This window comes from Anguilla anguilla, chromosome 11, assembly GCF_013347855.1.
Source record: "Anguilla anguilla isolate fAngAng1 chromosome 11, fAngAng1.pri, whole genome shotgun sequence".
Taxonomy (NCBI): domain Eukaryota; kingdom Metazoa; phylum Chordata; class Actinopteri; order Anguilliformes; family Anguillidae; genus Anguilla; species Anguilla anguilla.
Genome location: NC_049211.1, coordinates 35,300,316 through 35,326,359, shown reverse-complemented (window position 1 = coordinate 35,326,359; position 26,044 = coordinate 35,300,316). Strand labels below are relative to the sequence as shown.

Below are 26,044 nucleotides of genomic sequence, written 5' to 3'. Positions count from 1 at the left end.
GAAATCAGCCTTTAGGGGGTGCTGTTTTGCATTATACTCCTTCCCACAAGCTATGGGAGTAAGACACACTGGCCTTATTTACTGCAGCAGCTGTTTCAGTCTCTTTGCCCGGCCAATGAACACCTTGACCATACATCCTGCAGCCTTTGGAGTTCACCCTTTTATGACTCAAATTTTAAAAGCATTCTACCCGATCCTGTAATATAATTAGCATGATTATGCATACTGTACAGCCCCAAGAGTTCACAGAGAGCTGTGTCAACACACTTTAATAATTACAAGCAATTGGCGCATGTTTGTGTGTACTGATTTAAAAATGGATGCTCCTTTTGTGTCGTTATCCAATCAGAATTACAATAGTTAGATAGCTCCCATTCATTTAAAAAATAAAAATGTGGCTTAATGTCTTTTAATGATGCAGTGCTTCTCTTAAGTGTTTCTAAACCTAAATAAATATTGTATCATTAATAGTCCACTGCTAGCCATGCAATCAGGCAAAAATGTAGGGGTTTTATGTTACAGCATTTATTTATTTATTTATTTATTATTATTATTATTTTTTTTTTTGTGAGACATTTGCTCCCGAACGTGTGTGCCTTCGTGCCGGAGACCGAAACTAAAAATTTTAGCAGGATAAGCGAACCTAAATGTTTAATTGTTATCTTGTTAATCTCTCACACATTATTCACTTTATTCACAGTTTTTGGCAGAATTGTACAATGCAAGTCTTACTACAACTTGAGGGCAGACACGTGTACACAGTGTACACAATGTAACGTGTTTCTGCTGTGTTACAGTGCTAACCTGGCACTCCATAGAAACGCGTTTAATCTCACAGATATATGGGTCCATTTATATAAAAGGCTGCGTTTATGAGGGGGAAGTGGGGGGGGGGGGATAAATTAAAACACCTAAAGTCACTTGCCCTGACATATTAAATATAGACGAGATTTCAATGAACGGCTCCACCATACCCGTTGGATTTTTCAGATAGGTCCGTGGTAATTTGAGTCAATTAGCAAGTCTGTGCGGCCAAATTCAATGTTGGTCATGAGCTCGGAGCAAGGAAAAATAGGAAACATAAAAAGAACAGGCAAAATTGACGTAATGTATATATTTCTACAGAGACTGAATGAAACATATTTGCACTGGCAGAAGGTAGTTACCTTAAACAAACTTTCTCAGCTTTAAAAAAGAAATGTGAAACACCGTCCGAAATGAAAAGATAATTATCTAAATAAATATTTTCGTTTGAAATTCCTTACTGACGTGATATATATTCATACTGTATATGACATATAGTCTACTTACGTATTTACGTCGGTACAGTCAACGAATATAAAATCACAATGACAAAAGTACAAAGAACCCTCTGCCTCTTTAAATTCGCTTTGTTTAAATTTGCATTATGTGCTGACACGTAAGGCCTACAGAAGATAGATAATATCGTGTCTTATAATCAAAACGTTAGAGAAAGCCGGACGCTTGTCGACTTAAATGTTTTGTTTCTCGTGTTTTTGGTTTTATTTTATTTATTTGCTCTAGTTAATAATATAGGCGAGAGTCGGTATGAATGTAATAGTTCTTTGATTTCGCTCATTAATATTTAGCCAAACACTATGAAATTTTACTTGACGCAGCTTTGCCATGTCGTTGCAATTACATTACTTAATCGAGTCAGATACTATTTAAACCAAAGTGCAAGGAGTCCTATGTTACGTCCAAACAATCTAGTCAATGTAATTGTAACAGAGGGGCAGAATGATTGTAACAGAAATGAAAACTGTGAAAGTTTTTTTCTGCACACACTAATGTTAATCAAGGAAACGCGTGTCCGGTGTACAAACATTGATGCACAAGCAACATCGCAACTTACCATGGAGGTGTGGTAGCGTCCAAATCGATGAGGAAATCTGCTTTTGTTTCTCAACACCCAAGTAAACTTTTACAAAAATGGTCTACCATACAGACCAATCTGGTGTGTGTTTATCATAAATGCCCGTGACCAGGTGGCTGTTTCTTTTCCATTAATAACTTGGAGCATCAAGAACATGATGCTGTCAATTTAGCAAGCAAATTAGCTGAACAAATTTGACATTAAACACTGTACATTAAACATTTAAAATTAAACAATTTAAAAAGTCAAACACGTTGATGAGTGTAAACTATTTCTTTAACGAACATTAAACACCATTTTAAATGCCCAAGGTCTCATCAAAAGAACACCGCATGTAGATGGTTTTCAACACCCTCTCGTGTCCCTAATCTCCAAATCTGAAGCCCTCTTCATGACCCCCCTGGTTATCAACCCTCTCGTTTTCTCTTTCGATGGTATTCTGTAACATATAATAACAAAATAAAAACATGTTTGTTATATAAACTCAGAGGCGGCGTAATTGTAACAGTTGTGACATTTATACAGACGGGGACATCACGTATTTTGGTCACCTAGCCAACCATTCCCACAAGAATTCACTCAGAAAACCATACTAACATCACAAGGACAGATGACTGCTTAACATAATGTATGATTTGATTTATTGTAAATACAAATAATGCCTTGATTCCGAAAACGTCTTCCGGAACAGACTTTTACGAAAACTTTTTTTTAAAAATTAAATATTTATTTCCTACGAAGGTTGTCGAATTGCTCTAGTCTCTCGGCTTGTAAACAAACCTGAAATGGCGGCCGTAGCAGTAGTGTACAACACATATTGCTGTGTTACATTTATGATGCGTTACGTTTGTACGGACTCTCCCCTCCTAATACCGCCCCAGGGTTCAAACACAGCCTCTAATGCTGTTCCCCCAGTTCCGCCGATTTGGACTGTGTTTTGCATACCACACTATGACCAGGGTGGTCTTGTATAAGTTTCTGCTGGACTTTTTGAAGTTTCAGACGATAAAAATGACGTTTAAGATGGACACAATAATTGTATTGAAAACCACCTATCCTGGACAAATCCATTTTACTTTGTGACACTAACATTGGGTCTTTTCATCCATTAATTCTTTGAATGTTTCATGTGTAGTTGTCTTATCTAAGCCTCGTTTTCTCGAAATGCGAACGCAGGGAATCAAATAAGTGTGACGCTTACTAAGAGGTTCAGGGAAATGTTTTTTTTTCTTACGTACTCAAATACTTCCATCCTTCTTTTTTTATGAACAGACACGCGGAGGAGGAAAGCAAAGAAAAGGACAGCATGTGTGCACCAGTAAGTAGTGATACGTTTCCATTGTGTTTTATTATACCTTCATACCTACCGGCCGCTCTCTGTTTAACTGCAGTGCAGACACAGAGGGCAGTATTTCCTGACGATCGGGCGAAAGCCATAAAACAGCTGCAGAGGTGCTGGCCAGTTGCATTACGTCATCATTTCCACTGCCTCGATATTTAAAAGCGCCATGTGTAGACTTAGTATGGACACCCACCTAAGAAATCCAGCGTATTGGAACAGCTTAAATCTCTCGGTTCAACCTCTCGCTTTTCGGCAGCCAGTGAGCGTGCACGTTTGATCACTTGACGTGAAACCAGCAGTCAGATTCGGGTCGACAGTCTAGCCTATAAAGCAGGGCATTTTCTGTGAAGGATAAGGAAAATATTATAATATCTGACATCCAAGAAGCGATGTGTTTTCGATGCACATGGATTATTTTTTTAGAATTCAAATGCAAAAATAGGAACTGACAAATTCGTGTACATGGTGTGGTTATTTCATTTTAAACAACAGAAACAATAAACGATTTGATAACACAAAATTGCTTTGTAAATGTTCAAAGACGCTCAAAAACATAATACAAAATTGTTGCAGTTTTTTTACAGTCACTTTTGACCACTGTTGGCCTATGAGGCCAATAATTAAACCGTGAATGCAACGATACCCAAATGACTTGTAGCAGTGAGTAGTCCCTTAAAATGTATATGGGCACAAGAATCATATTTATGATACAGTGCTTGACTCTTTTAATCTAACAGAGATAGCCTACTCTCTGAGAAATAAGGCACACTGGAGGTACATTTTTGTTCTCTATCTACGAACAAATTTACCAAATGTGCCCTGAAAGTACAATAATATTCTCTTTGGGTGCTAATAAGTGCCTTTTACAAGTAAAAAAAGTACAAATTAACTATGTATTGGTGGCTAAGAGTACAGTTTTAAGTACCTGTGGCGTACCACCCCAGTGACAAGCGTTTGTTCCTTTATAGGTATTTTTTCTGAAAGTGTGCCGTCTAGGGTGACTGGTCGTCCCCCTCCCCCACCCGTTAAAATATCACTTTTTCATTTTTATGTCTCTCCACATTAATCCGTTTAGAATATGGCGACCACCATTGTTCAGCATTTCCCACGTGTGTAGAATCTTCGCAGGATCACCATCTCATAAAATCTCATGAAATAGTGCCGAAGAAGAATTATAGCGCAATGGCTTAGAAGAGATATCTGTCTGATTCTACCGAAAGTTTTAAAAACATTAACATTAACATTTACAAGGCAGTGGATGATAAAAAATATCTAGGTCAACATTGCATTAAATAGTAACGTGTCAATAATAATAATAATAATAATAATAATAATAATAAATGTTAGAAGCATAATCCATTTTTTAAGACTAAACAGAAATAACAGAATATGCTACTGATACAATCTAATTCAATTTGACTTAAAGCCAAAGCATTTCATTGATAAATATTTTCATTTTTATGAAATTGTATGTTTTATACTTTATTCATTAAACTTAAAAGTAAAATTCGAGGAGGTGGATTTAACTGAAACGCTAAGCGAGAACTTCACTCTGCCGAACGAATCGCAATATTTGTTATTCTGTATTTTTCGTTAATTCCAGTTTGCCAGGTTCACAATGTTCACAATGTTGTGACCAAATTGTAGCAATGTCCTGGGTTCATTGTTTTCATGGACTCCTGTTATGTTATGTATGCAGACTTGTGGACTGTTTCAAGTGACTATGGGTGGTTCTTTCATTACATTTTAAAGCGTCGCTGCCAATCTACACAATAATTGTATGCATTATTTCATTTTGCCTTTCTTTAACCAATTAGGGGGAAAAAAATCGTTTTTGTAGTGGCACGGAGGCATATCAAGTATTAGCCTATATTTCAGACACATAATACACAGCAAAATGTTCTGCGTTAAATCAACTCTTATAGAGTCCATATGGTCCCAGCTGGACTCCTATGTACAGTGTTAGAGTTGAGTTTACACTGGATATTCTACTGAGTAGCCTAATTTAATGCATAGTTTAACACTCTGCATATTACAAACTTACATTAGACCGAGGCGTTGAATCAATAACGTGTTATCTTTCATCAATTCATGAGGTAACCTAGCTTGCCTTAACATAGCCTATTAAATATTTCACGTGAATAAGAAATTAAGGATGTGAGAAATAACATATTTTGGAAAATGTAAGTTGCTCTCTAAGGGGGGGGGGGGGGGGTCCCTTATGTAGCATTCTGCTGTTGTAGCACCAAGGCACACTACAGATAACCTGGGTCTCTCTGGAGGGCAAAGTACTGCAGTACTCCCGGGTACACTGTCATCTGAATTCAATTTAACCCTAACTGATCCAAATGCTCATTAGGTATATACCCTCAAACAAAGAACAGACGCGTCTGAAGCTTTCGGGAGACATAACTGGCCAGCTCTCATTCATCATGGCAGTGGTAGATGTTGTGTTGCACGGGCGGGCACCGCAGAAACAGTAACAAGAAATGTGCGGCAAGGTATGTCGTTATTGGTCGTAATTATTAATGCGGCAGCGAGTCTACTTGGAGTCCACCAAGGTTAAAGTTATATATTTAGTGTGGCACTTGCTTTATCTGAGAGCGTTAGTAAGATTTTCTCGCCTGCCCGTTATCCACGTGAAGTGGTGTGCGTGTGTGACACGCTCGAACATATGCGTGTGCTGCACATGCACAAATAAATAGATCGGCTCATATATTGGTAAATTAAAACAGACACGGGGAAGCATTGTACGTGTTAACGTGAAAGGTGTTAAGAACTGTGATCTGTACATAATGCATTACGGACACACACAGAACCAGGTGTAGACACAAACATAGTTAATGTTTATCATGTTCCTGATGATTTATACTTCAAAAAATGAAATGGTAATCCATTAAGGAACCAATACAATCAGAAGGGCGATTTGTTAATGATTCGTAATGTTCTTGGCCTTCATGATCAGTGAGGGAGTCGCTGGAGGAAAATATGTTTTTGTATATTGGCTGTGAAACCTGGCGAATATCTAATACTATTTGTAGGTGGGCCGTGAACAAAATGAACGTACATCAATGTGGCAAATATGATTTGCAAGTTTCAGTAAAACAGGCTAATTTGCGTCCGTAAACATCCCTTTATGAGAACAGAGACGCAGAACATACCGTATCCATCCACAGTCTGTGAGCGATAACCAAACTAACTTGAATTTAAAGTAAACCAATTAACCGGCATCCAACAAACCAATTAGCACCCATGACTCTTTGACTTAAGGTCTGCTTTATCACTGAATTTACTATGGTACAGTTACTGAGTGCATATCACAGTTCTGAGTCTGATGTGAACTCTTCCAGAGACGTGTTGAGCCACATCCAGTGATTCTGACTGCAAATTAACTGCACTTCGCACGACCGGCTGCAGCCGTTCAGTGCGCATTAAACCCCAACATTTTGAACTGTTTGAAATCAGCAAGACTCTCTTTACTGTACAGTAGATTCATTTACAGTAGTTTATCCTATTTCAAACTGGGTTCAGTTTATACATTAATAAAGACTCAATGTGTCTTGCTGCTTTCATTTTTACTGGACCTGAAAATTAAGTGAATATTTCCACAGAGTGAATTTCTTCGCAGTGCTACACACTTTACCATTTCGATACATTTACAGTTCGTAATATGACTGTGTTCGGACGTTGCACACATTCTATAATTGTGTTGCAGGGATGCCTACCTACCTCGCTGCAAAGGTTAACAAAAAAGTTTGTCCAACTGATATATCACACGTGCCCGCTATGCAGCATATCCAGTATTACAAATGCACTTATTGAGAATGTCAAGTAAAACAGAAACACACGTTTGTCTTCTGTAGCTACTTACATTGCAATTGACTCTTAACAATTAACACTTAACAAACGGATAGCCTAATAGAAAACGGCGAGCTGACTAATCTTTGTGAAATAGTATCTATCATTTTCCTACAAAGTCGCACAGAACGATAATTATGAAATACAATGTAAAAACAAACCATTAGCGAAATCCAGTAAGTTGGGACTGGTGCCTGTGTTAAACAAATGTACAGTTCAGCACCCTGCTGCTGGGTTACAAATGGTAATTTTCTACGACGTACTGGGTTCATTGCAATTATCCATCACCCAGTTAGGGTCACATTATTGTAAGCCGTATCAGTCTTCATAGTCGTAAAAGAGAACGACCACCCATTCAGCGTGTTTCAGTGTAAGGGATGTCAGGTTTATCGTCTGAGGTGCCCTGTGCAATTCTATGGTCAATGTAAAATATCGTCTTTTTGATTTGATTCCAGGTTAGGTTCTTACAAAAGCAAATACATTTTATATATGTATATTCACTTGGTTTCGGATCCACGAACACATTTTGCTGGCTGTATGTAAATCTGAAGAAGGTTTGACTGCTTTGAGGCATTTACAGTTGTTATTTAAATGTTTTGCATTCTCAGAAATCAAAATTTCCTGACACTTTAACATGAAAAAAAACACACTACTGGGGACTCGAGCGTCTCAAGTGTGGTATCGCATCCCGAACTACCCGACATGCCAATCGATATGAAATGTCGCGAAACAATTATCAAGGCGCTTCTGCAAACATGCTCGGGTACAGCTGGAAGGAAAATTTTAACTGCATTTAATCAAGCAATTTCCGTATCTTGGACATATCGACGTTGATTGCATGGCTCTCTCTCTCTCTCTCTCTCTATATATATATATATATATATATATATATTTTTTTTTAATTTTTTTTTTTTACCATAACCACTTGCCTGGTACCTTATTGTCCACGTCTATTATTATTATTATTAATATTATTATTACTTAGCGCAAAATTTACTGAACTGCGCCACCACTACCACCATTAATTATGAATATATGAGTGAATAGAGCACATTTTTAGATTGGTCTGCCGCCAGTTAAGGAGTTTACTCAAGGTCATGAAGTGCCTTGTCTCCTTCATTTTCAATTAATAAAACGTATTAATATTAAGTGGTAGCTATAGAAACGTAGTGCATAAATTGATTCATTTTCAGAAAAACTTAACTACCGCCATTGTCATCTGTCATTTATAATTTGTCAATTATGTGTCTGAACAATATGTTGGCACTGACGACGGAGTTTGATCCCGAGTTGGGCCCACCCCAACTCAAGATTACGAAAACACAAAACCCCGAACCAAGCTCGCTGCGGCTTCACGTGATTGCATTCCTGAGCTGGCCGAGTTCATGAACTGGGTGTCTCCGAGTCATACATAAGTCCCCGGAATAGATTCCCATCCTGTCCGGGAATATAATCGGAAGATAGGAAAGCAGTGTATGTGGGGGCCTGGGGAGAAATATCTATCTATCTATCTATCTATCTATATGTCTGTCTGTCTGTCTGTCTGTCTGTCTGTCTGTCTGTCTGTCGGTCTGTCTGTTCTGTAGTAACTCATCTGTCAACTAGCAGCATAGCCAAAAATGCCCATGCAGGTGGGCCTGCATATAGATAGGTGACCCAAACCTACCTAGGTGGACATTTACAATTGGGTGTGGTGGGCCAGGATACTATTTAACCGACCGCGACCCACTCCGACCCACCCATCCTTTCTTCACACTCACTCAAGATTTAGGATCAAAAATGAAAGGTTCTTCAAAAGACGAACCAATAAAGCTTCTTTTAAAATATCTATCTATCTGTCTATCTATCTATCTATCTATCTATCTATCTATCACTGTGTGTGTGTGTGTGTGTGTGTGTGTGCGTGTGTGAGTGAGTTAGAGAGAGAGAGAGTGTTTGAAGGGGAAAAGGGATGGCAAAAGCTTTACAATTTTTCCAACATACAAATGAAACATCAAATTAGTTCGCCTGGGGGCTTCATTTTTCTAGTTCCACATTATAACTAGTTATTGAACTAGGTGCAAGATCTAAAAGCCATTTGTGCGGAGACAGATTTCACTGGCGTTTCCTCATCAATAACTCCTTGGCAGTGAACTATTGGTACGAGTCAAACGCGAGAGGTGAAATGCAGGTCATGCTGTCTAACTAATATTAAAATGCGTCCGAGGCACTGGAGGGAGGCAAAGGGGAGTTGCTGGGTGGAGGCGGGGGCGGGCGTTTCAGACCAGTATGGGTAGAAAAAAATCTATTTTGAAACGTGCAGTTTTGTTTATTTGGTACCTTCTTCTCTGAGCAGATTATCCACTTATATTACCATACACTGTGCAAGAAAAGTAAAAAAAAATAAAAAAATAAAAAAAATAAAATTAAGGAGACGTAAGAAACGAGTATGAATAATGAGAATATCGCGAACTCACCACACCGAAGAAACACATAAATCAGACACACAGAAATATATATTGAAAAAGGCCAGAGACTTCTCAGTTATGGAGACACTTCAGTGGTCAATTCCCTTCTCATTGTTTTATTTTTCACCGATTAAATAATGCATTCTCTCCACCGCCACTGTGTGCTTACTTACAGCGCACAGGGCCCGACGTATTGATAAAGCATCTTCGACCTTTATTTTTGTGACAGCGAAAATAAAATAAAAAACGTCATATTGACTAAGAGAAGGGATATCCAACATAATAAAGGGGAAGAATGATAAGAAATAAGACGTCGTACCTTTGCAGTTTAATTGTGATTGGTGAGTACACGGGCACTTAACACAATTAAAAATAATTTCTCCATCCATCTAAGGGATATTCCCGTTTACTCTTCACAATTATTAAGAGAAAAGGAAAACAAGGTTTATGGATACGGTATTCGAGTCAACTTTTACATGGATTCGTTGTGCCTGTGATGCCTAGCAGAACAGTGAGTAAAAAACACTTTAAGTTTTAGAAAAATGAACTGTGGCCCATCTCACCATATGTATATAGCCTACATATAAGTCACTTCGTAACCCCGTCTCATTTTTGCAAATGCCAGATTGATAATGCAAGACGTGGACCTACAGGTTACCGAACGGTCAGTATGATAATGACGAGCACAATAAACCCCTGGGAACAATAGAAATGTATTTTTCATCTTGACTGTCAAGCGGCTGCTTTGTATCTATCTTGTTTGTGACTGAATATTAATACAATTGGGGCCACTTCAATGGGAGTTAGGATTACACAGAACCTGAAAGTGAGAGAAAAGTCTTTCTATTTTATACAGAAATTGTGTGTGTGTGTGTGTGTGTGTGTGTGTGTGCGTGGCTGCGTGTGCGCGCGCGCTTTTGGGCCCGGACGTCAGCGCCCGCTTTACTGGCTTTGGTATCGACGAGCACATTTGGTCATTGAAATGTCAACCTCTCTAATCTTGATTGTGCGCGGGAAGGCTAACGAAAGCAGCTACATGCTGGAAAGGCAGTCTCGCGGGATGGAGTCTTGCGGCGTAATTTATGTGGCCATGGTTGACACTAACTGTTTGCACAGTTGCTCAAATATGTCAGTTTTCTGAATGCTATGCGAAGTTCGAAGTTGGTGCATAGTGAGAATAAGCAATAAATCTCTAGACGGTTAAAAACGGAAGTTGTCCTGTTGTATTTCATTTAAAACCTACCTCCTTGCATTTATATCATCACGCATCCATTCTACACACGAGTACTTTGCACAGGAAGATGACGGAAAATGGAAATAAACAGCCTATGCCACTTTTCATTTCGGTGGTTGCACGAAGTGATATATGCCAGCATGCATTTATTAAACGGATTTATGTCATACTAAAATTTGAAATGAATAATTGAGATCCAGGTCTATAGCTCAAACAATACGTTCTTTCATGCTGAACTATATAGAACACGCTTCAGTGAGGCAATACGGAGGAAATAATTTGGGAAGTGGAGGTGTACATATACAGGCCTGCGTTTGTCAGTTTGTCCTAACACGAGAGCTGAGCTTAAAATGGTGTTATTGCCTTTTTTTAGGAAAACGTTAAGTTTTAAGGTCCGCAGTAACTGAACTGTCTCATGAAAATTAGACTCATAAACACGGGCATAATTTGAATGTTTCAGGAATTACCCTTGCAACTCCGAACCCCGAATGGGACCTTAAATGTTACATCGTATGCTATTTCCCGTCATGTCCTTGCACCGTCATAAACCATCCTTCACTTGTCTGTAATTGCTCTTACCTACAGATTCCAGTGAACTCCCTCTCTCCTACAGTCGTCTATATGTACCCTGTAGAACCGAATTTGTGTGAACACATAACAATCGCAAATTAGTCTCTACAGGAATACGTGGGCGATTCCCAATCCTCTCTGGCGTAAAATGTTTGAGAACGTCATCTGATTTCATTTTTCATTCCATTTTTGTTGTGTTATACCGTTTATGTACGAATACATGGTAGTGTCATAAAAGGAGGAAGCCCCAGTTTACTTGCTTATGGTGAACATGCTATGACAATGCACCTAACAATAGCTCGTTGTCAATGACAACAAACAGAGCAAGTTGCGTTGCGTAACGTCGAGAAACAGAAGCATGTTGCATCGTTGAAAACACCGGGAATCTTTATTGAAATAAATAAATAAATAAATAATAAAAAAGATTAGTTTCCAGCTGTTTACAACACGACAACCGTCGGAAACGCCCTCCCAAAAGCGTTCTAAATTGCTTATACAGTCAGGGTACTGTTCGAAGAATTGTGCACCCACCCGTTATTATTATTATTATTATTATTATTATTATTATTAACAATAACGAATGGGCTGGGGGTTAACAAAAAAGTACCCTTGTGATTTTTAGTATGGTGTTTCTGACGTTGCAACCTGTAGAGATACATTGATTCTTCCTCGTCTTGCCTCTTTGTAATGTGCGAAAAGAAGTTGAAGCAGCTGCCCCGCCCCCTCCTCGCTGTAATTTTCAGGGCCAAATTCAATCTAGCCGCAATCAGTGTTGCCTGAACTTTGATCAGTTTCTCCGGTTACTCCTGCGACAACGTATGCAGTGTAGCATTATGTCTAGTGACCTGGGCTCGTAACTTCGAGATTGTTCTCAGGTGCGGTACTAGGCCTACCAATGTACCCCAGAGGACTTACCCTGAATTGCTCCAGTAAATAATGAACTGTATAAATGGATTGTATGTAAAGAACGCAAGGTGTATAAGTTGCTCTGGACAATAGCGTCTGCCAAATGCCAATAGTTTTTGTGCAAGCAATATATCCGTGCTAAAAGATCACTTGTTTTACCACTGAAAATGAGCATCGTTATCGTCATAATCATCATCACCATCACCGCAGTTTATTAACTAGTAGCCGATGGTGAGGGCAATGTCTTATAACTGATATGAGCACTTTAAAAAGTCACTCTTGTTCCTTTTTGTTTCCGACAGTCTCCTGAGTTGAGTTACCTGTAGCCTACCTGTGCGACCCGAGCATGCACATTGGCCCGCCTGCCCATTGCAGCAGTCCAGACTTGGATCACCTTACACCCATAATGGCTAATATATTCTTGAATCATTATCTTAACCCAATTACCAAAGTGTCTGTGTCCCACTTTCATAGGAAACGCGCGCGCGCGCGCGCACACAGGCCTATGCTCACATACTTGTATGCAATTATGCACGCTGTGGCGAAAAGAGAGGATGCGTTCGGATCTTCGGTTCCTTATCCGGGGACTCCCTCTAACGCCGCGATTGGGCCGCTGCATCACGTGGTTAAAGTAACTTTACAGGGTCGCTCGCTAGTAGGAGGGCTTTATGGAGCAGAAAAACGACAAAGCTAGAAAAATTATTTTCCACTCCAGAAATTAATGATCATGAGCTCGTATTTGATGGACTCTAACTACATCGATCCGAAATTTCCTCCATGCGAGGAATATTCGCAGAATAGCTACATCCCAGACCACAGCCCCGAATATTATAGCCGCACGAGGGACACTGGCTACCAGCATCATCACCAGGAGTTGTATCCTCCGCGAGCGACATACCAGGAGCGCCAATATAACTGTGCAAGCATCCCCGAGCCTGACACCCAGCCAGGGCATGGGCTACCCCATTCTGGGCACCTGCTTGCTGGGAAAGGGCAGCCAGCGCCGTGTGAGCCCCCACCATTACCCACTTCCCCCTCCACCCCGTCGACCGCGTCCTCCGCCTGCAACCAAGCTGCACCGGAGCTTCCAAACAGCACAGTCTCCGCCAAGCAACCCGTAGTATACCCCTGGATGAAGAAAATTCACGTCAGCACCGGTAGGCAACTTGTGTGTCTGTCTTCCCTACTCTCCAGCTCTCTCTTCCTCCTCTCTCCCCCTGTCTCTCTCTCTCTCTCTTTCTCTCTCTCTTTATTTTGCCCACATCTCAAAACCTGCCCCTACTACGATAGGAGATGCCTTTGGAATGGCACAATTGAGGCGGATTTACGACTCGGCATTGGTAATTACACCCACCATAAATTTTATAGCCGCGGTATACTCTGGGCAGCCGTATAGCCATGTGGCTCTTCTGTTATGTATGCGTGTGTGAGAGAAGAGAGAGAGAGAGGGAGACAGGATAAAAAAATCTCAGCTTTGTAATGTTGCATAAATAATTCAGACACTCTTTCAGTGCGAATCTGATCCTCATTAGGGACAGTTAAGCACGCGCTTATTAGGCTTTTAAGATGTATTAAACAACATATACCACCACTTCTATCTAGCTTTCTTTATTATCCCCCTTAATATCACAATGCACACCACTCTTGTGTACTCCCTCCTTCACTCCTTACCCCTTCTTTTCCCCTTCTCTGTTGTCCTTCTCCCCTTTTCCAGTGAACGCCAGTTACAATGGAGCAGAGCCCAAGCGGTCTAGGACTGCTTACACTCGCCAGCAGGTCTTAGAATTGGAGAAGGAATTCCACTATAACCGCTACCTAACTCGGCGAAGACGCATCGAGATCGCTCATTCCTTGGTACTCTCCGAACGACAGATCAAAATTTGGTTTCAGAACCGCAGGATGAAGTGGAAAAAAGACCATAGGCTACCAAACACCAAAGTAAGATCTTCATCCAGCACGGGCACCTCTGCCGGGTCCAACACAACATCATCAGCCGGCGCTGTGGCGGCTACCGCGGCTGCAAACACCGTCGCAGCTTCCGAGGAACTCTCCCGGATGTCTGGAGCCGAACGTGGCGAGGATATTACAAGGTTATAAGACATAACTTTCAAGAGAAGGAGAGAAAGAGACTGGTTATTTATAGAATATAATATATTTTGGTTCTTCGTAGATTTCTTGTGCGTAAAGAAAAACAAAAACAAAAAACAAACAGAAAGGTCTTCCTTTAAGTCCACAGTTATATAAAATGCATGTTATATAGCATGGATTTTCGCGAATACCTATGGATTGTTTTTACGCTACACAGGGTTTAATTTATTTGACATTGGAAATAAGAGAATGATTTTGGGGAAAAATGTTTCGGACGAAGGAGAAAGAAGTGGGTTTTTATCCAAATGTTTTGTGGGCTACTCGTTGGCCCATTCGCCTAGGTTAAATGCACAATTGTTCTATTTATTTGGAAAACCAGACTGGAGAGACATTCCTTTTTTCTATGTGAAAACGGCCAGAACATATCTGGGAAGGCACTGACCTTGAACGTTTTTCTTGATCTGAAATTATTGCTGTGATTTATTTGGCGTAATTGCAAAATTAAGATTTTAAATTAAGATTTAGTTTGTGGTGATAACGTTGTGTTTTAGGCTGATTTAAGCAGATCAATGTGAAATGCAATAAACTAAGTTTAGTGTATTTGTGATAATCATAGTGCTCAATAAAACAGTGAGTGTCAATTAGTTTTATACACGTTTGGGTGCTTTTCATTCCCCTGAACTACGGGTCCTATCTCTGAAGTGTTTACATATTTTATTACCCGAAGCGGAACACTAGATCTCGCTCGCGTTGCGTTCGGAGGCGTGGAAATCCAAAGGCAGTATTAGGAACGTCGTGCTGAATGATGTTTCTGAAATTAGTTTAAATTCACCAGCATGTGTTGATTGTTATTGGTAGCTGGAATTAAATCCCTGCCTTTAGCGAATGGGATTAGGGAAAATCAGAATAAATTCTCATTAATTTTTCAGCCATTGTGTTTCTGAAAATGTAAATAAAGGTCTGCTCGTGTCCATATAATCAATAATCAATTATTTAGTGTCCTCCCTCCCTCCCTCGGTTTCTAAAACTTAAATACGAGATCTTTTGATGATAGCATATTTATTCAATTATCAGTTTGTTTCAGTTTTCTGATTAGCGTCGTCTTTTCGTTTGGCGTGCTTCAATGAACAGGCCTTTCAATAGCTGTGTTTCATATAATCCACAATAAATCATTTTTACAATTCGGAGATGACTTCGTTGTAATTATATTTGAATTCTTCAGTTTTCAAGATTGGCAAGCGATCGAGGCCCTTTTCAATGAGAGCCCTCGTCGGTCTCGACCAAAGAAGGCCACTTCCTGCTTTGTCTAAGTTAGCTGAAATGTTCTTTAAATAGTCTACCATCTCCCGCAGTCTTGCAGCAAACTGCGCTTATTTGGCTAAAGATAGGCCTACGCAACTTTTCACACAACGTGTAACAGTTGAAGTGGCCAATATTTATTATTTATTTACGTAATTTATAATTTATAGCCCATTTCTGTCACCCGCAACTGTTTTTTTATTACTTATATTAATTTCCTAATACTTTCTGTATTCAATCACAATACTTAATGAATACTTCAAAACACAATTTAATTTAGCGTGCAAATCAAGTAGGCATAATAGCGATTTTTTCTGTTTTGCTACATTTCACCCAGGCCTATATTTTTGCAGCCTTGAATATGAACAGGAGTGACGTGTGCATTCGTCAATAGTAGTTTATGGATAGCTTAAAGAAATTAGGGTGGGTGCTGCTGATATTGATTGCAAATAATTTGGCCAGACTTGACATCCTACATGAAATAGCCTACTTTGTATCACATAGGCGAATTGTTTATGTTTTGGTGCGAAATGCTGAGCCTCTGAACGATAAGAAAATTCTCAGATAGCAGGTCCATATTATTTACGCAGGTGTTTTTTAGGGTCACAATATCTCTGATATTGGCCTTGGATTCGTGTTTCTTTCTCAGTATACTTTTTCATTCGTTAATGATAAAAAACTATAAATGCCACTCGCAACTGGCCTTGCATGCGAACTCAAATATTCACACACATACCCGAGCTTTAAACCTGTGGCTAAGCATTGTTACAACTGTTTAGCCACCTAACGTTAAATATTGGAAATATTGGCAAACCCAGTAAAACTAGATTAAACACACATTCGAGTAAGTACAAGTGAATGTGAGCTCGCCGCGTTTTCTATATTTTACAGTGTTTTACACAAAGCTGTAAATATCAGTGTGCTACTACTGTAAATTCCACTGGGGCTGGTCCGTGAGGTACCCTTAAAATTCACTCGGTTCCAAAATTTTAAAAACCAAAACAGAATACGGTGTCGGGGCGTGGTAAAAATGACTTTGAGATTTTAAATGTGCCGCTCGGACATGCCTGGAGGCGGCGTCATCGTCACTTCTGTCACAAGACAATCGTAGAGACCCCTCAGTCAATTTACATGGATATAAATCTGTTACGAAGTACCAACATGAAAGTAAAATTAGGTTTATATTTTATGTAAACTCAGGATGCCTCTAAATCACCGACGTGCATCAGAAATTTAAGCTATATAGTCGGACTTCAGAAGAAAAAACTAATAGATAGGTACTGCAGCCAATTTGCATTAAAAATGAAAGATTCGATATCGCCAAATCTGTCCGTTTTATAACTACGCATATTTTATTACAAGACAGTGACAGCCAGGGGTTGTTGGGTTAGCCCGATAATGCTGTTTTCCAACAGAAATCCGTTGCTCAGAATGTACAGTAGGCTAATCTATTCCGTTCACAAGTCCAAGCAGACTTTGGCGGCCAAAGCTGCGCAAGCATAATCACGTGACTCGGCCGAATTGGAGAATTGGAGAAAACGGAGACCAAGAAAAGACTTAGAGATCGTGATATATTATAAATTGGTGTGACTTGAATGAAGATTATACAACGGCTTCCTGGGTTGGGGGTCCTGAAAAGCACAAAGGATTGTGGTATTTCGGTCCATCAATCACGTGCGACTGGGCCTGGAAATTTTTTTGCAAGCGCAAATGTTTATTTCTACTTTGGTCCTTTTTAAACAAGTGATGTACATTCGAGGAGAATAAAATAAAACTAAAAAAAAAAAAAAAAACTTGTGGTCGCGGGAGAACGTTCTTCTTCCAAAGGTAGGAGATTCGTAAAAGAAAGGGTCTGACTTGGCCATGACTTTCGAGTGGCGCTGGAAACAGCAGGCCCAGAAGATTGTTTCTGAAGCCATTATGTAGCTGGACAGCGGAGAGAAATTAATGTGCACGACAAAACGCAGCTTCCCCATGATCTCTTTCTAGGCCCTGTCGCCTTCATGTCGCGAGGCTGAATAGGTACTTTATTGAAGTTTCGGGCGAACGGCGAGAAGGCCGGGTTCACTCGAAGGCCACATTTTCTGTTCCATTAGCTTCATTTCAGCCGGGATGCCCGACCTTTACAACCCCTTGACCTGGCTGGCTCTCTCAACGTGTACCTTCTGTGTGTGCTCTCGTAGGTTTGCATGGGCCCCGCCAGTCTTCTTGCTTTCTTTGTGGTTTTTTCTGCCGTATTAATGGGCAAGGGGAAAAGAGGGCAGGTCTTAATGTGTTGCTGCGTTGTGGGTCTCCGGGGTGACCTGAAAGAAAGAGAGGGAGCGGTGAACTTTCGGGCAACTTCTTGACTCGCGCCCTGTAACTTTCTAAGGGCATTCTAGAACGGTTGAGGGACCAAGTCTCTGATCTGTTCACCTCCTCGTGCACCCGTCAGAGGTATGTGAGTATATAACACCGAACTTCTTATCTCTGAGAGATGCAGCAAGACAGTTTAGTTGTACAATTGGTAATGACGTCAGATCATGGTGGGATTGGGTTTCTTTTAAAAATTAGAACTCCAAATATAAAGAGCACACCTTTGATATAACCAACAAATGCCTGTTTGTCTCGGGGTGTCGCCAGAATATGAATCATTAATGCACAACCCGAACTATATAAACAGCACATTACAATTCTGTATATGCCATTGCTAACACAGAAGTGTTGGCGCTATCTTTTGTGGGGTTTTTTTCACCACATGTCGACAGAAGTAGTGAGCTATGCGAGCTTAATTAATTTGAAGTTTGGTCTGATCTCGGTTGAAGTACACCAAGTGGCAGCATTGCGTTGATGTGGTGGTCTGCGACATTATTAGAGTCCCTGTTTGATAATAATTGTTGTATAATGCCACGTGTAAATTGTTGCTGTTAGAAATTGTATCTCGGCTTTATGGCGTAAGACTTTAATCAGTACAGAAGGAACAAAGGACAATTACCGAATAAAAGTCGAGTTGTTGGATAAAAGCCGACTATTTATTTATTTTATTTATTTATTTTTTATTATTATTTTTTTGCCTGTCTCGAATGTTAAGAAAACTTTTTTAAAAGCTAAATTCTAAACCGGATATTGTGTAGCAATGTAAAATTCATCAGGACAGACTCCGGCCGTCTGAATTGGTTGTAGCTTTCATATGAGGGAAACTTGGGAAGAACCATTTGAAACAATTAAAGCAATCAATTAAACCATGGTTCTAAAGTAGCTATATATAAATATCACACACACACACGCGCGCGCACACACACACACACACACACACACACACATATATATATATATATATATATATATATATATATATATATATATATATAAACTACCTACATATAAATGTTTTCTTTTCGTTATAAACTTGAGTAGGCTACCGTATAAAGAATTAAGAAAGAATATGAAGTTTTACGTTTTTTAGTAGTCTGTTTGATTTAGGAATCACAATGGGTTAACACTTTGTAACAGACATAATGGGTACCAAGACTTCCATTATAGCGCATAACTCATCTTTATTGTGGTGTCGTATATCTCCATCTCTTAACACTGGTTTATGGGTTTCCTAATCTGTCTGTCTGATTTATTGTATTTGGCAGGAAAGCAACGTTTTTTTGTAGTTAATTTTTTTTATTTTAAATACACGCTTTAATTATGTAAACATGCGTAATTCTGAATCGTTCTGCTGTTTTCTTGTACTGTGGTGTAATTACACTATGTTCCAGTCTTAGGAGGCTTAAAGGCTCAAAGGTTAAGACAATGTTTCCCCCCCAACTTTCCTGTCAAATACGCTGGCACACTCGGCGTGCGCTCTCTCTCTCTCTCTCTGTCCCTCTCTCTCTCTGTATCTCTCTCTCTCACACACACACGCGCAGATGCACGCACACACTCACAAATACACAAACGTAGCATTTTATTTTCCATATTCTTTTAGAAAAAAATCGTTGTCTTAATGGTGTTTTGTGTGACATTCTTCGCTATAGTGCTTTACGTAACAAGGGCTTATTCAAATTCAAGATCTCATTTGTTCATGCTGTCAAAGTCAAATTTGGGTTTTTGCCTAAATGTAACGTCCTGATTCAGATTTGCGAAAGAACAATGTTATTTCATGAATACTACTGTGTTTAAATAAGTCTATGTCAAACATGGCGTTGCATTTTACTTTTTGTCCCAACTGTTCCACTCTATGATTCTCTGGCCTACACCGCCCTTTCTTATCAACTTCATCGTCTAAACCTGAGCGATGTTAAATTAGTTGATTATATGCGCGCTTCTGCACTGCGGAGAAAAAGCAGGGGCATCGACTTCCAAAATAAACCAGCAAATAACACAATATCACGTGGGAACATGACATCACCCAAGAAGATGCCGGGGTTTAGGTGTGAAGCTCAAGTTCGGGTTAACTCGCACAGGTGTCGGACCGACTTAGACACACAAAGAACAGAAGCTCCCATGTGTGCATTTATTTTAAGCACTTAGGTGTCAGCGTAAGTCGTCATGACTTACAAATAAAAGGGCATGTCGTCCCAGCACATTCATGAAAACAGGAATATAGACGACAAATAATTCGGCAAATAATAGGCACGTTGGCGAAACTACAAGTATAGGCTTACACCTTTACGGAAAACGTTGCAGGTGGAGTGGAAAAGCATGCCTCTGTCATTTCTGTGTAGCATTTTGCGTTTATGAAAAGGTTGCCCAAATTCATACAAAGTTGATTAAAAGTGAATACAAAGTTCATTGACCATGTATTCGTACAAACGGCCCATTTGAAGGAGAGGTGGCTAAAGCAACAACAATTGTTTTGTAAACAGTGGCTTGGCTGGTAAGCTGATATTTTTTTTGTCTGGCAGTGTTATAAAGAACTGTCACAGGAAACGGACTTGGACTGTGGCACTTTTAGGCCTGTTGCATCGGCATTTAAAATACTCTAATTCGCTTCAGCTTTATAAATCTATTGGCTTACGGACTGCACACGAATTTGTCGAATCGTACTTTTCAAAGCCAGCATTAAGAACGTCCATGAAGTCTTAAATAATAGAACGTTATGATGTGGTAACTACTGGCTTTCAACCCTTTGAAGAATAGGTATTTTTACAATGTTTTTTAAATTATTCCAAGTCAGTGCTCTAGGAGTCCATTGCTTTCGATAGCTAGCAGTGATTGTCACCTCACACAGTGAAATATCCAGTGTTAATTCAACTCTTAGAGTGTTCATTTAACTCTAATTATTTGTGTGAGTAAATACTGGAGAAGTAAAATTGAGCTACAATTTGAGCTACTTCTACAACTTTGTACTGTAGACCTATTACTTCGCACCAACGACGAAAACAACGATGACAATACTGATGAATATTACGCTGGCGAAAGACTCAATATTAGTCATATTAATGAATGTGGCTGAATAATGACGACAACAACAATAAAGGCAACATTATCCGCAGATAGAACAACAAAAAGGCACCATGATTTGCATCCGCAACTTCCCAGTTCCGTGGTTATGGATCACAGTTTTGCATCCCCTACCGCGGTTACGGTCTCCATAGGAATTAAACGTCCTCGAGAGCTAACGTGGGCTGCACTGCGCGTTGCCCACACAAATCAATTCGGTTGCGTTTTAAAATCCAGTTAATATACCATTTTAATCAGAGCCGCCGAACCCCTTCGCTTCTACGTGGGATTCATATTCCCCTCAGGACGAATCAGGCTTCTCAACGGCCTTTTAGGAAACATATTGGACCCTAGTTTGTTCTACTTTCATTAAAGCCAAGCATCGCGTGCCATGAAAGTCTACTTTTATTTCTTGTTTCGGTTAACTAAAATAACCAATTATAATTATAAAATATCTATAAAAACAGGCGACTGTATTAAATGTGACAGAACATTAACGAAACAAGAAACGATGGCCTTCGACAGATAGGTTATTCTTTGCTTTACTTCCCAGTCGTTCGATGATTTGTCTGTATATCCAGGGTCTTAATGCGAACGAGACAGTATAGCCTTTGCTAAATGCAGGGTAGCACTCGCCCTCTCAGTCTGTCATCACAGTCTGCCGTTTAACTTTCACAATTGATTATTAATGGCAGAGTAAAGTATGTTGGCCTCCTCGTGCGCCCCTCAGTTATGTGCGACGATATATAAATCATTCTCACCTGAACATAACACATAAGAGAGAAACAAGCATTCCACAATACCATTCTACAGACTGTAAATGGATTTTCAGGATAATTTGAGGTTATACTATAGGCCGCAAATGATCGGCCTGTGCTTTGCAAAAATTTTGTAGCTGTCACACTGAAAAACCACAAACTGCTGAAACGTTACAATAGGCATAGGCGAACTCTAAGCTTGTATATACCATCCATCTCAGTATAGAGGCGCTTAGGCGAAAAGGGCAGAAGTAGAATATTTAGATTTAATATTTAATATGTTCTGGAGTTACTCATGTCATGACGACATCTCGACGCTTCCGCTTCACTGTACTTGTTCAAAGGTTGCTGCCATAGTATAGTAGGTATATTACATAGTAATGTAGGATATTATTGTAGTATTAAGTAGTACAAGTAGTATTTTCAGTTTAGATATTTAAACGTATCTAAATAATTCGCAGTGTTAGTCGCATTTCTTTAGCTCGTTCTATTTTAGAAAAAAAAAAAAAAAACATCAATTGCGTGGGAGCAGCCTGTTCAATGTAAGAGCTACCTGTGACTTATATGATTCAGAATCAAGTGTTGTTTATGCATTTATGTGAAACATTAAGGTGAAATACACTGGCCTGCTCGCGTAATGATAGCGAGGCAGATTCCGTTTTTACTACGCCATGTTTGGCAGAATCAGGTGGATTGGTATCGCCAAAAAATAAAATAAATAAATAAATCTGGACAAAATTCCCAACATCTTCGGTTATGTCATTTAAATAGTTGTTACGTTTTTTCGTAATCTCAGATGGATGGACTGAGTATCTTAAAATGTAGGCTATGACGAGAAAAAGGTGTAATTGTAATCACAGGCAGTTCATGGGCAGCTGAATGTCTATTCAGTCTCAATAGCCTATGATATTCTTGTTGTAAACAGCGCCTGACCTGTAGGGCCATGTCATTAGTTTTGAAGCGCAGTGCAATAGTTACTTTTTCGCAAAAGGTAGACTTTTTTATTCGTTTCACCGACCACAGCATTCTTAATATTGTCGAATATCGCTTGCATCCCACTGAAAATTTGCTTTACATTTGTACTGCATTATAGCATGCGTGTTTAAACTGTATTTCTTTCTGCAGTAAACAAAATTCGTCGGCATTAGGCAACTCTGGAATGCTACTACATGCGTGCTATTAAACGACATTTTTTTAGCAAACATGACAATTCCTCGGTGGTTACAACGAACTTCATACTGCTGTAATTCACAGCAATTACGCATTTCAAACTGTCTAGCCTGTATTCTGCGGGGAGTCGTTGATAACACCCAGGTTGCTTTGCATAGATTTGATGGAAAAGTAAGTATTTCGCGTTCATGTTAATATCTATCTATTAAGTTGTTTCACGTTTTGGAGGGGGGTAAAATTCATCATGAAGGGAAAACATTTCTTAAATGCCCTAAAATACATATTCATGAAAGTTTTTATTTATCACTTTAAGAAGAAAAAAAACAAAAAAATTATAAACGATAAATTATTAGAGTTTATTGTGTACTGCAGTTGGCGCGTAATTCGCCCAAGGAAGAATATTAATTAAAAAGCTTATATGTTATAATTAAGATCGATAAAGTGTAATAGGGACCAGGGACAATAATAAGAAAATGAATTTTAAGCCATAAAAATTTAATTTTGGGGACATAAATTTTAATAAAACCGTAATTAAATGATGTATTCATTAACTAATTAATAGACATGTAATTAATAGAAATATATTTTTTCAAAGTGCAACATTTGAACATATGTTGTCTTTGACCCTTTACCTTGTCAATACATTTCCTGCATAGCATACACTGATGCAAACATACCTTTTCAATTAAGCAATGAGTAGCAACCTCCTCATATAACATAAGGGTTCTTAATAATAATCCAATAAATATATAGGAGACAATCTATTTGGGGCCTGGGGGTTGGGTTTGTGTGTGGGGGGGGGGGGGGGGGGGGGGGGGGTGCTCTTCTCAAAGAGCAAGAGAAAGTAGGAAAAATAATATACAATAGCATAGCAGTCATCAAGCACTATTAGGAACCACTTGTGGGAAAAACTACAGCGGATTGAATGTGCTAATTATTTATGGAGGGAGGTGAGGGGAGATGAGGTGTGATAGAAACAGCATCCCTCTGTCTCTAGCCTTCAGTGGCAAGCGGCTTGTTTGGCACGCACACTTGCTTGCTCAGATGCTTGCACTGTTGAATTGTTATGTTACCTATACATCGGTGGCTCCAGGTAAATGTAACAGACAGTTAAACTCCTCCAAGCTAAATCTTAGATTATAGAAGTGGTTCACAAACCCGCCATCGTGTCACATCTCCACCCAAAACCTGCACCTCAAGACAGGGGTGCCGCGTAGAATGTTCCGGAAGGTCTTTTCACAGCGGTTGCTGGGGCAAGTCTGAGCAGCGGGGTTAAACGAGGGGGGCAGGCGTGTTTCGCAGGTGCATCGCGGCTCGTTGGCTGCAGCAGGCGAAGGTGGTGGCGTTTTTAGCATGCGGCGGAGTGCGCGTGCTGATTGGAGGAGAGAGGCCCCGGGGTGAACCAGGGGTCGCCCACACCCGGCTGCTCCCCAGGGAGAGAGAGAGCACTGGTCTAAGGGCGGCTGTGCTCCTCGCTCTCATCCCCCAGGAATAGGTGTTCAGTGTCTGTTCTGTGTGTGTGTGTGTGTGCGCGCGTGCGAATCAGTGTATGGGCCTGCGTGAGAATGAGTGAATGTGCACGTGTAACGGAGAACGTGTGCATACTGCGCCTGCGTGCTTTCACATGTACACGCCTGCAAGAGTGCATTTGCACGTTGGTGTTTTTACATCCGTGTGTGTATGTGCAGATGCGTGTATGTGTGAGTGTCTGTGCGTGGTCATGCATGTGCGTGTGTGTATGTGCAGATGCGTGTATGTGTGAGTGTCTGTGCGCGGTCACGCATGCGCTCGTCCGTGTTTGTTTCTTATCGGCCTCGTCTCGTGCGTCCTTGTCTCGGGGCTCCACCCCTCCACCCTTAAATTTCACTGATTGCGTAACTTCTTCCTCCCTTCCCTCCCACTCCCCAAGGATGGCTCTTCCCCTCACATTTCTTAAATCGCCACACCCCGCACCGTTAGATTATTAATTATTTGCAAAGCAAATGCCTGTAACCACGGCCACTCACCATATTATTGGTTGCACGTGCAGGGATACAGGTTATGGAAGTTTTAATCATTAGTGTGTTTATTTTTCACGTCTAAGGGCTTGTCGCGGATGCAGTGCGTGCGCTGAGAATCTGTACTTTCGCTATTGGCTGATGTAGTTACCCGGTCCTTTAATAGTGCTGTATTTAATAGCTGCGCACCCATCTGGGATTGTTAGCCAGGGCGTGTTATGTCAGCACAGTTGCTCATAGTAATGAGGTGACTGCGCTTGTGTTTCTGCTAAACTGTACGTCAGTAGCTCGGGATAAGAGGGCCAGCTAAATGAATTTAATGTTGTGGTCCATTCTGAACAGCTGGGACCTCAGACAGCACACGTACAGCAGTCCTCAAACTGAGTCCTGGGTCCGTGAACTACAGCCCAGTACACTGACCAGACTGAAAAGGTCATACAGACACAGACTATGGCATTGGAATATCAAGCAGTAGACTGCAGATTGTTCCAAGATCAGGGAGCAAAGTGACCAAGAGGCCTTTTCTCCAGAAATCTTGACGTGGGACATTTGAATGGGACATAAGGTTGTGATTGAAGTGTAAACAGTGTTTATAGATAATTGAAGTGTGCCTAAGTAGGAGGGCAGTTTACCAATGATTGCTCGGTAGATGAACGCATAATTACATTTGTCTGAGAATACTGATGTCGAAAAATGCTTTATTTAACCATTACTGTGTATAAACTCAGCAGCAGCTCTAATTCAAGTTATAGATACAGCAAAGAGAACTGTGCAAATCATCATAAGGGGGCTAGATGTGAACCGACAGAAAAAACGAGCAAGTAAATAGCATCTGCTGTGATATTGGAGATCGCCCATGGTATTGGAAGAGAGGGAACAAAGCAGGCCAACAGGGATAGAACGGCCCAGTACATTTCCTCTTTCCGCAGTAAAATTTAATTAAAGGACTCAATTAGTACAGGAATTTCCTGATCCTACAGTAGGGGGGGGGGTCAGTTGGTGGTAGTGGAATGCATTTTTTTGGTATCACCGCTTACGCGGGATACGTCAGCAGACAGTCACTGAC

General features: G+C 40.1%; 2 protein-coding genes across 4 annotated transcripts in view; both read left to right on the top strand.

Moving 5' to 3' along the window:
- LOC118208381 (homeobox protein Hox-B3-like) overlaps nucleotides 1-26,044 on the top strand; it is a 79,297-nt gene that overhangs the window by 32,769 nt on the left and 20,484 nt on the right. Inside the window, exon 1 of one of the 2 annotated variants that reach the window (XM_035382998.1) lies at nucleotides 17,621-18,077. The exons of the other annotated variant lie outside the window; for it this stretch is intronic. The gene's annotated coding sequence lies outside the window, so the exon portion shown is untranslated. Of the gene's footprint in view, nucleotides 1-17,620; nucleotides 18,078-26,044 lie in introns of those variants that run through there. 2 annotated transcript variants of the gene reach the window in all.
- Nucleotides 3,170-14,992, top strand: hoxc4a (homeobox C4a). 2 transcript variants are annotated; one of them, XM_035382995.1, is made up of 3 exons: nucleotides 3,170-3,215; nucleotides 12,557-13,411; nucleotides 13,969-14,992. In XM_035382995.1, exons 2-3 carry the CDS (start codon nucleotides 12,976-12,978, stop codon nucleotides 14,349-14,351), a joined length of 819 nt encoding a protein of 272 aa, XP_035238886.1. In that variant the 5' UTR covers nucleotides 3,170-3,215; nucleotides 12,557-12,975; the 3' UTR covers nucleotides 14,352-14,992. The 2 variants fall into 2 exon arrangements, with proteins under 2 accessions (XP_035238886.1, XP_035238885.1); XM_035382994.1 differs by lacking the exon at nucleotides 3,170-3,215 and having other exon boundaries at nucleotides 12,051-13,411.